Here is an 18,146-nt window from a genome sequence, read left to right on the forward strand (position 1 = left end):
TAGCTCAGTCTTTGACAGAGTTACAGTCAGGCAGTAAAACAGAGTCACAAACCTGTTCATGAAAATTAAATCCTTCAAAAAGAGGAAAAAATGAGCCAAGAAATAAAAAACCAATCCAAGCAGGTACCCACCGAGCACCAGATGTTCATGGAGGTTATTTTCTGCTCTACATCTGGTCGACCGGTCATGACCTTAAAAAGACGCAGCTTTATCTCTGAAGGTCAAAGGTCATCTTTTCAGGTTTTTAGAAGGAATTGGATTCAAACATGAATTTATTTTTAGCACACTAAAATGTTTCTGTTGATTAAAAATCAAACAGACATTTGAATGGTGCATCGCTGTCATGTGACCTCTGTTTTTACCAGGTGGAAACGATGGAGTCTCTTATTGAGCTGCTTTTGGAGACACTGGCTGATCTGAGAGGCAGCGAGGTCAGAGACTTCATCGAGATCCTGAGAAGAAAACGTGGCTCAATGAGCTCCATGAGTCTGTCTGAGATGTCAGACCTGCAGGACGTGCAGGACGTGGTGTTTTTGGCGGTGAGGACCAATGTTCCCTCTAATTTTTCATGTGTCTGAGCGAACGCACAAACTCCCTGAGCGGCCCCTTGGACCACTGTGAGCAACAGCAGACGTGTGCACTGTGGTCACGCCAGCATCCAATCCATCCAACGTGTTTTATTAAAATAATCAAATTACAGCATTTATGTTAGACGACTTTTAATTAACTGCTTTAGCCCACTTACAATGAAAATTAAAAAAAAGTCTTGTTCATGACCTGTGTAGCATGTTAACACTATTGGAAGGAAAAATAACTTGAAATCCAATTTTGAAAACACAACTTTCTTTCTTTTTAAAAAATAAAATAAAATAAAGCTCTGACTTGTATTATAAGTCTGTGGTCTGGGAGAGAGTCCTGTAACTCTCTGTCTGCAAAATACAGGATATAATAACCAATGTTGGGCAATTAATTATATAGTTACTTCAGTTCAGTTCTTTTTTTATTTCAAACATATACATTCACCAACGTTTCATAAAATCATTCCATACAGTTGTTTGAAAAGGAGTAGGCAGAAGTATATACTTATTTAGCCCTACCCCCTCAGGTTTACACCCTCATCATCTAAATTTGAACAACAAAAACGTATACAATGCCTTCAACTTAGAACATAACATCTCAAAAAATATTTTCACATGTTCAACTAAAACTATATTTAGATTTACTAATTTGCAGAAGAAAATAAACATGAGTTTGACTGCTGTCTTGCGTTAATTGCATTTTCTTCATTCTTATACTTATTTAAAATTTCTTTTTTGAGTTTTATTTTAAACTGGTTTATATCACTACTGACCTTAAATTCTGGAATGAGTTAAAAGAAGAAATAAAGTCCCGCTATAGAAATAGACATCCTTTTCAATGTTGTTCTTACTCTTTGTAATTTTAAATTCCACTTCCCTCTAAAATTATACCTCCCTTCTCTCTCTAAGAACCTCAAAAAAAAAAAACAACCCTAATTTACGAATAAATTCTTTACAAATCCTACCATGTGAATTCATGGATTTTTTTTTCACATTCTGTCTCACAGTTGAAGTGTACCTCTGGTGCAAATTACTGACCTCTGTCATCATTTTAAGTGGGGGAACTTGCACAATCGGTGGCTGACTAAATACTTTTTTGCCCCACTGTATTACAATATGTTATTTATATTTTACTTTGTATCCACCAAGGGCTGTGGGTGGTCTGCAGTTTCACTCTTTCTCAAGCTGGAGACATTTTCCTTTTCACACACTTTCCTTGGCTGAACAATGACACAACCTTAGTATACCTTATGCATCTCTCTATTTCATTTAATATGTCTTTGTGTGAATTATCTGCTTTCATTCATTCTATTCTGGGCATGATCTTCATCCCAACTATGTTTCATTATTAATACCACTTTATAGGTTGTTATCCTTGCTAATATTATTTTGAATACATTAAAGTTAAGTTGTAATTTATCCTTTTGTTTATTTTACTTTATTCCTCTTGTATTTATATCTATTCAGTCGGGTCTGTTTCCAACCCTTTTTAAACTACACTACTTTGATCTCTAATTTTCACTTGGTGAGGGATTATTACGTTCTTCCTAGTCTGAACTGCTCTCTTCACCTGAGCTGCTATCGTATTCTGAGTTACTGTCTTCTTTGTTTCTTACAGTCACGTACAAAATGTCCCTCTTTTCCACACCTCCAGCATGTAGTGTTAAAGTCGCTGTTTGGTGTGTGTGTGTAGCCTCTACCTCTTGCTCTTCCACTATGCATTCCTCTCTCTTTCTTTTGGATTAGTCCTGCTCCGGCTTGCTGTTTTTCTAAACATTTCTCATCAGGTGTTAATTTTACTTGTTTATTCCCCATTTTCAAAGATTTTGCTGGGCCGTCGCTGGCACGCTTGACTTCAGAGTGGTTTACTGATACGGCCTTCGACTTCACCCTAACGGTGAAGCGGTATCAGTTTTATGAGATGAAACTCAACCGTTCTCCTTTGTCACCAGCACGTGAGCCTCAGCAAAGAAAACAAAAATGGAAGTAGTTCAGCAGCGTATTGTGCTGTAAAATCAACTTACTTCCAGACACATACACACACATAGACATTTGCGCGCTAATTTGTCACGAAGTAATTTCAGCTACCTCTAAAACTAGTCAAAACACAGTTCCTTTTGGCGAACTTAAACCTATTTTATCACATTTCTTTAAACCTTTGCAGCTGTGTTATATACCAAAATAGTGTTTCTCACTCTCCGACGTCTCACTGGTGGTTCAGATCATCGGACTGAATCCCACCGCCGTGGACCAGATTAAAAACACCGGCCCAGACCCGAATTTAACGTCCTGGGGCTCTCTCCTCGTCCAAGAGGGCTGTGCACAGGCTTCGGTGCTGGCTCCCCATGGCGTCAGGAATCAGTGCTGGATCCTGGAACAGAGTCACAGATAACAGTTCTGATATTTTCTGCTCCGGCTACGAAGGACCAAATAATGTTAGGGAAAATGTTCTAAAACACTTCTTCAGTAAAGACTCAGAGAAGAGAAACACACAGAACTTCTTGCTAGCAAGGGCAGCCTCCAGACTGAGACTCGCACTGAGAAACTGCCCCGGTCTTTATTTTGTGTGTGTGTGTGTGTGTGTGTGTGTGTGTGTGTGTGTGTGTGTGTGTGTGTGTGTGTGTGTGTGTGTGTGTGTGTGTGTGTGTGTGTGTGTTGCTGATCAAAGGGTCACATAACATGACAGCATAAAAGGAACATCCTTGGTCAGGAAAAGGGTAGTCTCCCCCTCACCCTAGATGGTTCACCCCAGATAACACAGTGGAAAAGTCCAGCAGTTCATCAAACCAAAAAGCACTTAGACTAAAACAAATATAGCTACGTTAATCCTACCGTAAAACAATAAGACAAGGTACGACCTCTTCTCGTGCTCCTAGGATGTGGGGGTGAAGCCAGAACACCTTAGAATGTTACAGACCTCCTAGGATGAGACATTCTTTCAATATGTCACCAACTATATACTTCTAAACACAAATGATTACATGCAATACTCTACCATATGCAAACTTATATCATTAAAAGATTATACTGACTACTAAGTACAATTTTCCTATTAACAGAACCATTTACTTATTTCGATTGGGAGCATCCCTTTCCTTACCTTATATATTATTTGCACTGTTTTAAACTTGACTAGATCCTGGAATTTTATAGCTTGCGTCCTAATAAAGAGTGCATTTGTGTGAGCCCTATACCCCTCCTGATTTATTAGTCTAATGGCCCTTTTCTGCATTATGATTATAGTCTGAATATTACTTTTATATGTATTTCCCCAAACCTCTACACAATAACTCATATATGGTAATAGTAAAGCACTATATAACATATACAATGTTTTCCTATCCAGAAATTGTTTTGCTTTCCCCAAGACAGCAATGTCCTGTGCCAACTTTCCCCTCACATAAGTGATGTGTGATTTCCAACAGACCTTATGATCAATGATCACACCAAGAATGTCATGGTCCTGGGTCAAGCGACCCAGTATTTGAGTTCCATGTATCTTCTGTATTCATTTGCACCTAGCTTAGTTCACCTAGTTAATTTCTAGACTGCAGTTTAGTTTTGTTCCTTAGTTGTTTATGTCATCTCCCCCTGTACTAAGTCTCCCCGGTTCATGTGTCATGTCTAATCTCCATGTTTCCTGTTTTACTTTGACAGTGAATACAGACTTTCAGTGTATTCAGTTTCACTCCTCCTCTCCTGTCGTTAGGTTCATGTGTGTCAGCTGTGCTCCCATGTGTGGCCACTTCCCCTGATCATCCCTCATGTGTATTTAGTCTCTGTGTTTCATACAGTCTGTGTCGCGTCGTCTGTGTTCTCACCTCCATGTTTTCCCGGTCAGTCGTTGCAGCGAACATCATAGTCTCTGAGTTTCCTTAGCTTATCACAGTATTAGTTTTCCCAGTTTAGTTATAGCCTAGCCACGCTATCCTTGCTTTGTTTGTACACCTTGTCTCCAGCCATAATAAAGGCTCGCTTTCTGTTAAGTTCACTCCCGTCTACTCACTTGTGTACGCACCTGGGTCCATTACACACACCACCGCACGGCCTGTCTCTGCAGACCGTGACAAAGAAATTTTATGGCTTCTTCAAAAACGTAACTGAGTTTTGCAAACAACAAAGTTTTTTGCAGCTGTTTACCTAAAAATGTTGCCAATTTTTGCCAAAATGTTTTTTTTAAACAAACATTTCAAACTATTTACAGAACAATCAGCTGTTCTGCATCAAATCTGATGCCACACAAATTATTTGTGCCACTCCAAAAAATAATTTCTGTCCACTATGAGATAAAGGAGAACAACAGCCTGACATGGTACATTTTTCCACCAATAGGAAAGGGTGGGGTTTTTTTGTTTTTGTCTTTGTTCACAGGCTTTCGAGCGTTTTCCTTATCAAACGCAGTTTTCACCGTTTCTTCCCGCAGTAAATATAAACAACGACAGTATTCAGGAAGAAAAACAAACACTGCAGATATTTTTATCACAACTCTGGTTTTACGTGGCCGATCAACACAATTTAAAAACTGGTATAAAGTCCTCACTTTTTCCGTCAGTTGTTCCGTCTGTCCTGCTCACATCTCCAATGGTTGTACACGTTGTCATTAACGTGGCTTCACTCCACAGCAGCCGCTTTGCTCGCTAAAACACCGGTGTCGGCACATAAGGACGCTGTCATAGCCTGTCAATGGCGTGGATTAGCTGCGTATATACGAGTGTGAATCGCGTCATTGGCTGGACTATGAGATAAGGTGGCATCGTTCTAATCCCATACGGGAGCAGCCAGTCACTGACTAACACTGCAGAACAGAATTGTTAAAGTATTTACTTTAATTTTTTTGTGTGCGCAACACAGATTTTTTCTGCGCAGAGACCGTGCCAGCAGTGCCCAATTGCGCACGCGCGCAGCTTAGAGGGAACATTGGTGAGGACTTTTGGCCAACAGTCAGTGGAGAAGATCGTGGAGGTTTTAAAGGAGATGAAGAGGACTGATCTGGCTCAGAGGCTGACAGACAGCAGCTCAGAAGCTCAAAGTAAGATAAAGACAAAACATGTTAAAATGATAAAAGTGTTTCTGCTTCAGTTCATATTAGAAACAGTCAGATTTACAGAGCAAAGAGAGCATTGTTGACGAGCAGAAAATGATGTTCAGCAGGTTTAAATGTAACTTTTTTTTTGATCTCTGTGTATTTTTTAAAAGCTCGATTAGCTTTTATTAAACACTTATTTCTATTTCTGTTAATTTCTCTTTTTTCAGACAAACATGTGGATGAACATCTGTCTGCACTGATCCATAAAGTGAGTAACGTCTCATCTGTCTGACTCTGCAGAGTTCAGCTTTGATTCAATAAGATGCAGTTTGAAAATCATAATTTCATCATTTAGATTAAACAGTTGTCACAGAAATGTTTTTAGATTTAAAATCAAAGATTATTAAAAAGTGTGTTTACATAAATACATCTTAATAAATAAGATAATAAAAGAAAACAAAGTGTTTCAGAGAAAACATTGAAAACATTCAAAGTTTAAAACAGCTACAAAAACATAAATCTGTAATTTTCTCAGTGAGGAAACATTTTTTCTTTATGAATGTTTGAATGTTCCAGGTTGCAACAATGGCAGCTGTTACAGATGTGCTTCTAGAAACACTGGAGGATTTGAGTGATCAGGATCTCAACAAGTTCATGTGGTTCCTGCAGTTCACTTGTTTTCAGAAGAGTCTTCCACAAATCGAACTGAGTGATGACAGAAGAAGAATAGTGAATGAGATGATTGATAAACTTGGTCATCAGTCTGTGGAGGTGATCAGGGAGGTTTTAACAGACATGCAGAGAACTGATCTGGTGCAGAGGCTGTCAGAGAGCAGCTCAGGACTCAAAGGTAAGAGGAAATAATCTGTCAGAGTTTCTGTAATAACTTTAATACATTTTATTTATTCATTAAAGTTTATTTAACCAGGAAAAAATAAACTTGTGACATTAAAAATCTGTTTTTCAAGAGTGTCCTGGCCAACAAGGACAGCTGTACAATAATCATAAGCTGCATAAATTAATACAACAGATATGTTGGGATTATTCTTAACTGTGTGTGGAAGGATTTTAAATATAATATTACACCTTACAGTAAAAATTAATTTAAAGAATTAAATCAGAGAAACTCACAACAAGAACTGCATAATATAAACTTTATTATCATTTATAAATGAAAGAATTTGTTTCCTCTGATTTATTTTGGACAGACGTTGATAAATGAACACATTCAGGTTGTACAAACACAGTAAAATTAAACAGATTTTTTTTCATATTTCAATGTTTTAAAGTAAAAATATTCAGGTTATTGAATCAGTGACTTTCTTTAGTAAATGTTCTTTTAAAGCTCTTTGAACTTCTTTCCTTTGAAAATATTTTTCTTTGTTTTTTGCATTTTGAGCTCATTAATATCAGTCTTGTGTTGTAAATGGATCTTTATGTTAGCTTGGATTGAAACTCCACTATGGAGACAGACGACCTGTATGAGGTAAATGATTCAAAGTCTTTTCAGTGATTTCTCTGTGATTGTGTAACTATGGCCTCCTCCTGCCTTCAGTCAGCACAGCTGAAAGTGAAATATTAAAGCTTTTTATTGTCAGGACTCAGTGTTATACTCAGGATGAGCACACATAAAGGACACACACAGTGTCTGTGTCATGTAGTTACAGTTTGTATTCAATGTGTTGCAGCTGCAGGATCATCAGCTGAAGGATTTGATGTGGAGGAAACAGAGAAAGGTCAGTGTCCAGAAAACACATGAATCAATAAATACACTCATTGATATGAAGATGAAGAAGATGAAGAAGAAGAATTACTGAATGAAACAGAACTGGATCATTTCCTCACACGTTGATAGTTTCCCATCAAATATGACTTCATGTTAACAAGTTTAATGTTGTTATTAATCCAACTTACAAGGATCATCAGAATGAAATCAAAGCATCAGTTATTTCAAAGTGTCTGATTATTAACACTGATGTTAAATCAGTCATGAATGAAGCTTTTAATCTTTCTTTTCTGTCAGAGAAACACTCTGAGGATGAACGTTGGCCTGCACTGATCCACAAAGTGAGTCATGTCACATCTGTCTGACTTCAGATCATCCAGCTTTCATTTCATAAACACAGGATAGAAATCTTCAATAGAAACAAATGATTTGATTTTGATTGGAAAAGTCAAAGTTTGATAAGTTGAGCGTGTGCAGTGAGGGAGGTCTGCAGCAGGTCAGAAAAGTCCTGAACTTGTTAACAGAAGCAGAATAATTGTTAATCAGCTGTTTGTGATCATTGTGACAAATATGACCAATGACATCATCACCTTATGTGATGGATGATGTCATCTAAACACACCTACATTTGTAAAGTGTTGATGAGAAAACAAACAAACCTGAAAGTGAGAAATGTCACATTTATCTCATGAACATTTTCTTTGAATTTTCCAGGTAGAAACGATGGAGTCTGTTATTGAGCTGCTGCTGGAAGCTCTGGATGGTCTCAATGAGCCGGAGCTCAGTGAGTTCAAGTTGAACCTGCTACAAATTTATCTTCACAAATATGACTCAGACTTCTCATTGATGTGGTACATGAGAACAGACCTGCAGCACACAGTGTTTCTGATGGTGCTGACTTACGGCCAACAGTCAGTGGAGAAGACCATGGAGGTCTTAAAGGAGATGAAGAGGACTGATCTGGCTCAGAGGCTGTCAGACTGCAGCTCACTGCCTCGAAGTAAGACAACAAAATCAAAACTCATTAAAGTCATAAAACTGTTTTTATGTCTCATAAACGTCTGACTAAAGTCTTCTTTGACTTTATAAATAATATTTGTAATAAAGACAAAAAAACACATCTTTAAAACATATTTTATGGCTGTCAAAGCAGCTTGCAAAGAAAAGCGTCTGGACTTCTTTAAGTTACTTGAAGACGTTTCACCTCTCATCCGAGAAGCTTCTTCAGTTCTAAGGTCAAATGGTGGAGAGTCCCAGATATAAACCTAGTGGGAGTTTCCCCCCACAGAGGGACAAAAGGACCCCCTGATGATCCTCTAATCGCCTGAGCCAAGGTGTGAAACTGGGTGTGGGTCCCAATCAGCCAGAGTTTCGGGTGTGTTCATTGTGAAACCTGGCCCCACCTTATCATGCGAATTCCTGAGGTCAGATGGCCCAGGATGTGAGTGGGCGTTAAGGCGTCTGGGAAGAGATCTCAAAACTGGATTATAGATGGCAGAGAGTTGGTGTCGTAAACCCCGCCTCTGTTCAAAGATGGTCGCTCACAGTGGACATAGATGCTTCTTTCACTCCTCTTTCAAACCATCTGTCCTCTCTGTCCAAAATGTGAACACTGGCATCCTCGAAAGAGTGACCTTTGACCTTTAGATGCAGATGGACTGCTGAGTCTTGTCCTGTGGAGGTGGCTCTTCTATGTTGTGCCATGCGCTTGTGAAGTGGCTGTTTGGTCTCTCCAATGTAGAGGTCTGGGCATTCCTCGCTGCACTGTACAGCATACACCACATTGTTAAGTTTGTGTTTTGGCGTTTTGTCTTTCGGGTGAACCAGTTTTTGTCTGAGCATGTTGCTTGGTCTGAAATACACTGGGATGTCATGCTTGGAGAAAACTCTCCTGAGTTTCTCTGATACACCGGCTACATAGGGGATGACAATGTTGTTGCGTCTGTCCTTCTTATCCTCCCTCGCTGGTGTCTGGCCTTCTTTTCTGTGCCTCTTTGCTGACTTTAAGAACGCCCATTTAGGATAGCCGCACGTTTTGAGTGCTTCCTTTACATGTGTGTGTTCCTTCTTTTTCCCTTCAGGCTTAGAGGGAACATGTTCTGCCCGGTGGTGTAGGGTCCTAATTACTCCAAGTTTGTGTTCCAAAGGGTGATGGGAGTCAAAGAGGAGGTACTGGTCCGTGTGTGTGGGCTTCCGGTAAACTTCGATGTTGAGGTTGCCGTTCTCTTCAATGTGCACAGCGCAGTCCAGGAAAGGCAAACAGTTGTCCTTTGTGTCTTCCCTGGTGAACCTGATGTTCTTATCCACAGCGTTAATGTGCGCAGTGAAGGATTCCACTTCCTGTGTCTTGATTTTGACCCAGGTGTCGTCCACATAACTGTACCAGTGGCTGGGTACTCTTCCTTTGAAAGAGCCAAGAGCCTTCCTTTCCACTGCCTCCATGTAAAGGTTTGCTACAATAGGTGACACGGGGGAGCCCATGGCACAGCCATGTTTTTGTCTGTAAAAGCCTTCGTTGTATTTGAAATATGTAGTTGTAACGGAGGCGGAAGGCTGGTTTTACTTCCACAGTGGTTTTGTGCGAAGGAAGGAAACCTTCCTCCAAACGGATTGAGCAGTGGAGCCGCCGAGGGAAAGCACACATTAAAACTGTATAATTAAAATATAATTTATTATATTTAAATTGTTAAAAATGCAAAATGAATTAAAACAACCTTGGCCAAGGGGTAGCACAATAAAAGTCAATAAAACACAATATTAAAAGTCCAGTGGCCTGCGCCACGACCTAAAAGTCCCAGGGAGCTAAGAAATCCAGCAAGTGGTATAACCAAAGGAACCAGCGGAGTCCTCGCCTCCCTCTCGCACTCACGTCCTGATATGCTGAAGAAGGAGAGGAAGCGGCAGTCACTATTCTTTCCAGACAGGTTTACTTCATAAAAAAGGGATAAGTCAGAGACTTACCCCGGGTGGGCAGAGCTCTCAACTCCGCCCGCCGCTTCTTTAAAACTGGAAATCGGCACAGCCGTCTCGTAGCCTCCGCTGGTGCTGTCTCCGCTCTCCCCGCTGGTACTGTCGCTCTCTGCGCTGGTACTGTCGCTCTCTGCGCGCTGGTGCTCCTGCTGGTGCTCTGCGCGCTGGTGCTTGCATTAGCCAACTCTAGCCGCCTTAGAAGGGAAAACCCGGCGGCGTCTCGCCGCCCTATCAATGTTTCTGTTCCGGTTTCCCGAATGGGCAGAGCTCTCAACTCTGCCACCGCTTTCCTGTGGCAAACCAACCGGCACCAGCCCATCTGGGCTTGTGGCCGCCGCCACCGCCTGATATCGTTCACTCTCCCAGTCCTCACTCCACCATCAGTCTCTTCTCTCTCGTCTCCCATCACTCTTATTGGCCTCCGGGACCTCACAGGTGTGCCTGGTTCATAATCAAGGAGGGGCGGAGACTTTCCAGGACAAGTCACCGATGAATACCATAAAACATGCAATAAAACCCATAAGAATACAACACTATACAATATTAAAGAAAGTAAAACACAACCAAACATGCACAATAAAAATATCTTAGGTAACTTGTCCCTCTCCACCCCGTGACATAGTGGTGAGGCAGAGGTCTAACAGTGTGCAGATCTGATCGGGTGTGAAGTTGGTCCTGTCCTCCAAGGAGCTGTCTTCTTGTAGTCGTTTTCTGACAGTCTCCACGGCCTCCGTGGTGGGTATGCAAGTGAAGAGAGAGACTACATCAAAGGACACCATGGTTTCATCTGGATCCAGGGGAAGTTTCTGGACCTTGTCGGTGAAGTCGGTGGAGTTCTTGATGTGGGGTGTTCCCCACAAGAGGAGCAAGGATGGTAGCAAGGTGTTTAGCAATGTATAAGTGGCTGAGTTTATGCTACTGACTATGGGTCTGAGTGGGACAGCTTCCTTGTGGATCTTAGGAAGTCCATAGATGCAGGGTATGGCATCCCCTGGGTAAAGGCAGTGATATGTAAGGCGGTCAATAATTTTGTCCTTTTCAAAGTCTTGAAGGCAAGCTATAACTTTCTTTTTGTAGCTGCTTGTGGGGTCTTGCTTTAGGGCTTCGTAGGTATTGTTGTCACTGAGGAGAGTAGTGATCTTTGTATGGTAATCTGTAGTGTTTAGGACCACGGTGCATCTTCCCTTATCAGCTGGTAAAACAGTGATGTTGTGGTCTTTGCTCAGGGAAGCGACAGCCTTCTTTTCCTGTATTGTGAGGTTGGATGGAGGGACTTTGGCACTGGAGAGCGTGGCTGAGACTTTCATCCTGATTTGCTCTGCTTCTGTCTGTGATAATTTATTAATCCGTATGGCAGATTCTGTGGCTGTGATGAGGTCTACTATGGGCAACTGTTGTGGAGAAATGGCAAAATTGAGTCCTTTGGCTAATACTCTCTCTTCCTCCTTTACATGGAGGCAGTGGAAAGGAAGGCTCTTGGCTCTTTCAAAGGAAGAGTACCCAGCCACTGGTACAGTTATGTGGACGACACCTGGGTCAAAATCAAGACACAGGAAGTGGAATCCTTCACTGCGCACATTAACGCTGTGGATAAGAACATCAGGTTCACCAGGGAAGACACAAAGGACAACTGTTTGCCTTTCCTGGACTGCGCTGTGCACATTGAAGAGAACGGCAACCTCAACATTGAAGTTTACCAGAAGCCCACACACACGGACCAGTACCTCCTCTTTGACTCCCATCACCCTTTGGAACACAAGCTTGGAGTAATTAGGACCCTACACCACTGGGCAGAACATGTTCCCTCTAAGCCTGAAGGAAAAAAGAAGGAACACACACATGTAAAGGAAGCACTCAAAACGTGCGGCTATCCTAAATGGGCGTTCTTAAAGTCAGCAAAGAGGCACAGAAAAGAAGATCAGACACCAGCGAGGGAGGATAAGAAGGACAGACGCAACAACATTGTCATCCCCTATGTAGCCGGTGTATCAGAAAAACTCAGGAGAGTTTTCTCCAAGCATGACATCCTGGTGCATTTCAGACCAAGCAACACGCTCAGACAAAAACTGGTTCACCCGAAAGACAAAACGCCAAAACACAAACTTAACAACGTGGTGTATGCTGTACAGTGCAGCGAGGAATGCTCAGACCTCTACATTGGAGAGACCAAACAGCCACTTCACAAGCGCATGGCACAACTCTGTTGCTTGTGAAGCTCGCACACAAGAATTTCACTCACATGTGCTGTACCAATGTACCTGCACATGTGATGTGACAATAAAAGTGATTTGATTTGATTTGAGAAGAGCCACCTCCACAGGACAAGACTCAGCAGTCCATCTGCATCTAAAGGATAAAGGTCACTCTTTCGAGGATGCCAATGTTCACATTTTGGACAGAGAGGACAGATGGTTTGAAAGAGGAGTGAAAGAAGCCATCTATGTCCACTGTGAGCGACCATCTTTGAACAGAGGCGGGGTTTACGACACCAACTCTCTGCCATCTATAATCCAGTTTTGAGATCTCTTCCCAGACGCCTTAACGCCCACTCACATCCTGGGCCATCTGACCTCAGGAATTCGCATGATAAGGTGGGGCCAGGTTTCACAATGAACTCACCCGAAACTCTGGCTGATTGGGACCCACACCCAGTTTCACACCTTGGCTCAGGCGATTAGAGGATCATCAGGGGGCCCTTTTGTCCCTCTGTGGGAGGAAACTCCCACTAGGTTTATAGGGCTTTGGAGCGTGATGTCACGGGGGTGGGCGTGGAAAGGATTTTGGCCCGATCCGCCATTTTGGGGTTCTAAGTAAGGAGCAAAAGCATAGCCATGGTTCGTACTTGCTGTGTGCTCGGCTGCAATGTTCGATCTTACGACCGGCACGGGAATAAGTTTGGATTGTCTTTTTATGCTTTCCCAACCTGGAAGCAACATGAAGGAGCTCATGTATCGGATATTACCAAACGAAGGCGTCTAGCCTGGATAGCAGCCGTGAGACGAGCTGATATCAAGTTCTGTTACGTCTCCAGATATCAGCTGGTGTGCTCAAGACATTTTCATTCCGGTAAGTTCTAAATATGTTCTTATCACACTTTATAGCTGAATAATATTATCGTTGGTGGTCTCGGAAGTTATAGAAATTGCGATCAAACATCAAATGGAGTGACTTTGCAGACATATGTGCTATGTAAAGATTCGCAGGAGGAGACAGGGAGGACACAAATTGGCGTTAATAATTTGCCCGATTATCAATGTGTTAATTTGCATCTACTTTACAATTATGGGCATATAATATGATAACGATATTTTAGCAGTTTACTGATAAATGTATAACATTAATTATGGTGGGGGGTGGAAAATGGCTATTTCACTCGATGCACTCCAGCTGACTTACTTTGACGACGTACTCAAGAGTTTGGCGGCTTGAAAATAGCCAAATCTTGCACCCAGCCATTTGTAAATTGGATGTGCGCCTCCAGTGACTTGTAATTACGAAACTGGTTCGCAGTGTAAGCGCTTACTCCACAAACAAGATAGGTGAAGATATCGGGGTAGGACAGTGGCGGTAAGTCGTCTGGGTCTTTACTCCACTGCCGTATGTCGTATGGGTCCAGATTTGCGATGCACTCTATTTTTTTTCAAATACCGCTGCTTCGCCTCTGGACGCAATCGGTCTGTATACTGTCCGTTTTCTTTTGAGCTGCTTTTAAACATGTTTCTTGTCGTCGTCGCCGTTCCAACAGTGAGTTTGTTTGGATCGTAGACCCCGAAAATGGCGCCGCGCTCCCACAATGCATTGTGGCGTGACGTCAACTCCAAAGCCCTATATCGGGGACCCTCCACCATTTGACCCCAGAACTGAAGAAGCTTCTCGGATGAGAGGTGAAACGTCTTCAAGCAACTTAAAGAAGTCCAGACGCTTTTCTTTGCAAGCTCCTTTGACTACGGTGACCTGGATGACTGAGAACCTTCACAGACATATTTTATGGCTGTTCTGGAAAAATCTACTTCAATAAATACATAAAAATGAGACCAGATTAAATCCAAATACTTTGTGAGGAGGAGTAAAAATGACTCCTTCATACTGTTTATTATTGCTGAGGAGGTTTCAGTGTAATTCTGCATATTGTCCATTTTTCCAAAGTCATATTTCCTGAATAATTGTCAGTTAGTTGTTAAATGTGTTTGTCATGAGTGACTTTGAGCACTTTTCTCCTCAGAGAAACACTCTGTGGATGAACGACGCTCTGCACTGATCCACAAAGTGAGTCATGTCACATCTCTGATTCAGTACAAGACAGCAGGCTGAAAGTCAGAGGACTAAAGTATCATCAGTTCTCATGTTGAGTCATTTTTCTCATGATTTCTGCTGGATGTTTGTGACAAACTGAAGCTTCATTCAGTTTGACTTCTTCAGCAGTAATTTTCTGCAACACTAATGTCAGGATGTCTTTACCACTGAGGATGAGCTGAGGAAGTGTCAGCATGTACATTTGTCCTGACTCTTCAACAGGACAGAGAAATCTGAAAACATCAAACACTTTCAGATTAAACAGGAAACTTTATTCTACTTACAAATATTAATAAAGAATGAAAGATGATGTGAAATCAGGGAAAGATTCTTGATGGATATATTTCAGTTTTTATCTGCACAGTGAGAGAAGAACTGCAGCCTGTAAAGAAAAAGTATTCAAACCCATAAAAGTGGATCACAGTTTTATATTTTCTTCATTTTTTTCATAAACGTACCACAACTAGTAAATAGATGCTTGTGTTTGGCTAAATAAATATGTGACCCCGTGATTGTGTTTATTGTTCCAGATGGCAACAATGGCAGCTGTTAAACATCTGCTTTTAGAAACTTTGAATGATTTGAGTGATGAGGAGCTCGAGACATTTAAGAAGCACCTGCAGACGATCCTTCCTTGGAGGAATCTGTCATTCTTCTCGTGGAGGTTGAATCGATCATTAGTCAGAGCAGATATAATGAATCTGATGGTGGATGAACTTGGTCATCAGTCTGTGGAGGTGACCAGAGAAGTTTTCATGCACATGAACAGAACTGATCTGGTGCAGAAGTTACCAGAGAGCAGCTCAGCATCCAGAGGTAAGACCAACATGCATGAGTGTAAACTCTGTGTCATCAACAGGTTTTTGTGTTGCTGGTGTCATGGTGGTGCAGTGGTTAGCACTGTGTCCTCACAGCATGAAGGTTGTGTGTTTGAGCCTCCTGGTTGGCTGGAACCTTTCTGTGTGGAGTTTGCATGTTCTCCCTGTGCCTGCATGCTTTTCCTCAGAGTGCTCTGGTTTCCAGTCCAAACACATGCTTGTTGGCTTTATTGCTGGTTCTAAATTAAATGTGGGTGTGAAAGGTTGTCTGTCTGTTTAAAACCTGAGGTGGACAGGTGTACCCTCTCTCATTATCACAGCTGGGAACCCCCAGTTACTTTGGTTGGACAGGATGGAGGGTTTCTTTGTTGGGTTCTTATGTCATTTTATTTAGTTTCACATGATTTTCTCTTTTAAATCATCTGTGTCGTCTGAAGGCTGATTCTACTTGGATGTGTGATGATGTTTGAATCCTCAGAGTTGATGGTAAATGTCTTTCCTCCTCAGAGAAACACTCTGTGGATGAACATGGAGCTGCACTGTTGAAGAGAGTGAGTGTGACTTTAACTCAGCTTTTACAAAAAAAATAGTTTTTAGTATTGATAGAAATGAAATAATGTTTTCTTATGAAACTTGAAGTTTTGCAGTTCATAAAGAGAGTGAAGTAAATATCAAAATCACCAGCTGTCTCTTCAGTGATTATTCTAAAACATATAAATATTAATGAAGACATCTTTTTTTAATGAATATTTGATATTTCTACTACAGTTTCTCTGGAAATTAAATAAAAATAAATCTTTAAATCGTCCAACAGATATTTTACAGTAACTTAATACATTGTTTTGGTTTTACAGGAAAAAGAACAGGAAGCTGTCAGACAGATTCTCTTGGAAACACTGAATGAATTTAGTCAAACAGATCTAAAGAAATTCAAGCAGTTGCTGCCGTTCACGTGCTTTAAGATGAGCCTGCCACAAATGGAGAGTTACCGGTGTCAAAACAGAACAGAAGACCTTGTGAATCTGATGGTGGATAAACTTGGTCATCAGTCTGTGGAGGCGACCATGGAGGTTTTAACAGACATGAACAGACCTGATCTGATGCTGAGGCTGTCAGAGAGCAGCTCAGGTGAGACCAAACAAAGTTTAATAAACAGATTTTCATAATTTACAATAAACTTGTTTAAACAACTTCTAATCAACAAACATTAAAATAAACAGGAAACAACAGACGTACAAAAATAACTTTGCATAAATCATCAGAGCTGAATCCAACCTTTCTCTCTGTCTCTGTCTTGTTCTGACATCACTGGTGAGAATATTTGAATTCATCAGCTTTTGATCATCTTAGACGTCACTCAGCTGCACGTCCTGCTGAACATGTTGTTCTGATGTTGAAGCAGCACTGCACAGCATAAAGTGATCAAACAGCAAACATGTGGACAGTTAGAGGATGATTTTATATGTCAGCATAACATCATTCATTTGAATTCTTTGTGTCTCAACAAGGACGAAAAACTGAAAGAAGTTCAGAGCTTGAAGGTTGTCAGAGCCTGACGGTAATCCCTTCCATTCATCCATTTATTGCTAAAGTTTCTTTCTTTATAAACATGTGTACTTATTGACTAAAGAGACTGTCCTCTGCAGCAGGACTGCAGTGATTGGACTAAACTTGAACCTGAGGTGAACAGTACAGATGCAGACGAGGCTCCAACTTACAGGTAAATCAACTTCCTGAATGCTGCAGCACAGCAAACTGGAACTACAGGAAACAGTTCAGCTTTGGATTTATTCCCAGAGGAAATTCTTCATTTTGCATCCGATTCACACGACTACTCTCTGTGTTTCCATTCACTCTGTTGTTCCTTCATGAGTGTGTATTTAATTCCTGTTTCAGCCTTCAGTCTGCAGCAGGACACTTTGAATGCAGAGTGTCGGGCTTGCGCTGGGTCTGTAAGGGAAAGACCAGCTTTCAGTACCAGTTTAGATCTTGGGAGGGACACATGGAGAGGATGGAGAGCAGACAATACATGCCTGCAGGTCCTCTGATGGACGTCACAGTCACTGCTGGGAAGTTAAATGAAGTTCACCTGCCACACTGGATCTGCATCGGTAAGAGGACATGAAGGAAGACTTTCAGATGTTTGACATTTCTGACAGTGAGCGCACAAACTGTTATAAACTGTTCTTCTCACCATGTTTGTGTTGTTGTGTTCTCCTGCAGATGACATCCCTGACATATTGGACACGTTTGCAGTCGTCCACATAGATGACTGTGGAGATGTTGTGGAAAAAGTGTCTGAGGTCACACCAACACATGTCAAGTTAACTGAACCACATTTCTCTCTAATAGGGGCTCTGATACGTTTATTCTTTCCTTTGAAAATCAGCTGTTACACGTTGATGTACTATAAACCCAACACATCATTTCTTAAACTCCACGTCTATCCAATCCGACAGGATCCTGCTCTGGAACAGGTAACTGAACAGATTCAATGTATTAGGATCAGTGCAGGCAAAGAAAGTCACAGTACGATTGCTTTTATATTTTATACTAGACACAAGGTGAAAAATATTATCTGGGCACACTGACCATTATTTTTAAATATGACATCATACTGACTGCAAACTCAATGATAAAAGTGTAATAAGTTAAAATGATCATTATCCTAAGAGTTCATCATGAATTTATTTTGCGATTTTAAATCCAAACTGAATTTTAAAATCTTCAGCTGC

The 18,146-nt window shown here is 41.2% G+C and overlaps 1 protein-coding gene and 1 long non-coding RNA gene across 5 annotated transcripts in view; one reads left to right on the forward strand and one right to left on the reverse strand.

Annotated features, from left to right (window-relative positions):
- LOC113031663 (uncharacterized) overlaps window positions 1-18,146 on the forward strand; it is a 36,849-nt gene that overhangs the window by 17,503 nt on the left and 1,200 nt on the right. For 2 of the 4 annotated variants that reach the window (XM_080308542.1, XM_080308543.1), the window contains exons 4-18: window positions 366-539; window positions 5,430-5,607; window positions 5,832-5,872; window positions 6,181-6,454; window positions 7,293-7,340; window positions 7,628-7,671; window positions 8,045-8,330; window positions 14,523-14,566; window positions 15,124-15,409; window positions 15,919-15,962; window positions 16,266-16,539; window positions 16,920-16,969; window positions 17,058-17,131; window positions 17,308-17,522; window positions 17,635-17,888. In XM_080308542.1, coding sequence (XP_080164668.1) covers window positions 366-539; window positions 5,430-5,607; window positions 5,832-5,872; window positions 6,181-6,454; window positions 7,293-7,340; window positions 7,628-7,671; window positions 8,045-8,330; window positions 14,523-14,566; window positions 15,124-15,409; window positions 15,919-15,962; window positions 16,266-16,539; window positions 16,920-16,969; window positions 17,058-17,131; window positions 17,308-17,522; window positions 17,635-17,888 — 2,286 coding nt within the window. The remainder of the gene's footprint in view (window positions 1-365; window positions 540-5,429; window positions 5,608-5,831; window positions 5,873-6,180; window positions 6,455-7,292; window positions 7,341-7,627; window positions 7,672-8,044; window positions 8,331-14,522; window positions 14,567-15,123; window positions 15,410-15,918; window positions 15,963-16,265; window positions 16,540-16,919; window positions 16,970-17,057; window positions 17,132-17,307; window positions 17,523-17,634; window positions 17,889-18,146) is intronic. The other 2 variants (XM_080308545.1, XM_080308544.1) reach the window with 2 other exon arrangements.
- LOC113031669 (uncharacterized) lies at window positions 16,536-17,534 on the reverse strand. Its single transcript, XR_003273763.2, has 3 exons — window positions 17,445-17,534; window positions 17,130-17,361; window positions 16,536-16,815 (listed from the first exon to the last, which is right to left on the reverse strand). It is a non-coding gene; the product is annotated as an uncharacterized LOC113031669 (long non-coding RNA).

This window comes from Astatotilapia calliptera, chromosome 11, assembly GCF_964374335.1.
Source record: "Astatotilapia calliptera chromosome 11, fAstCal68.1, whole genome shotgun sequence".
Classification (NCBI taxonomy): domain Eukaryota; kingdom Metazoa; phylum Chordata; class Actinopteri; order Cichliformes; family Cichlidae; genus Astatotilapia; species Astatotilapia calliptera.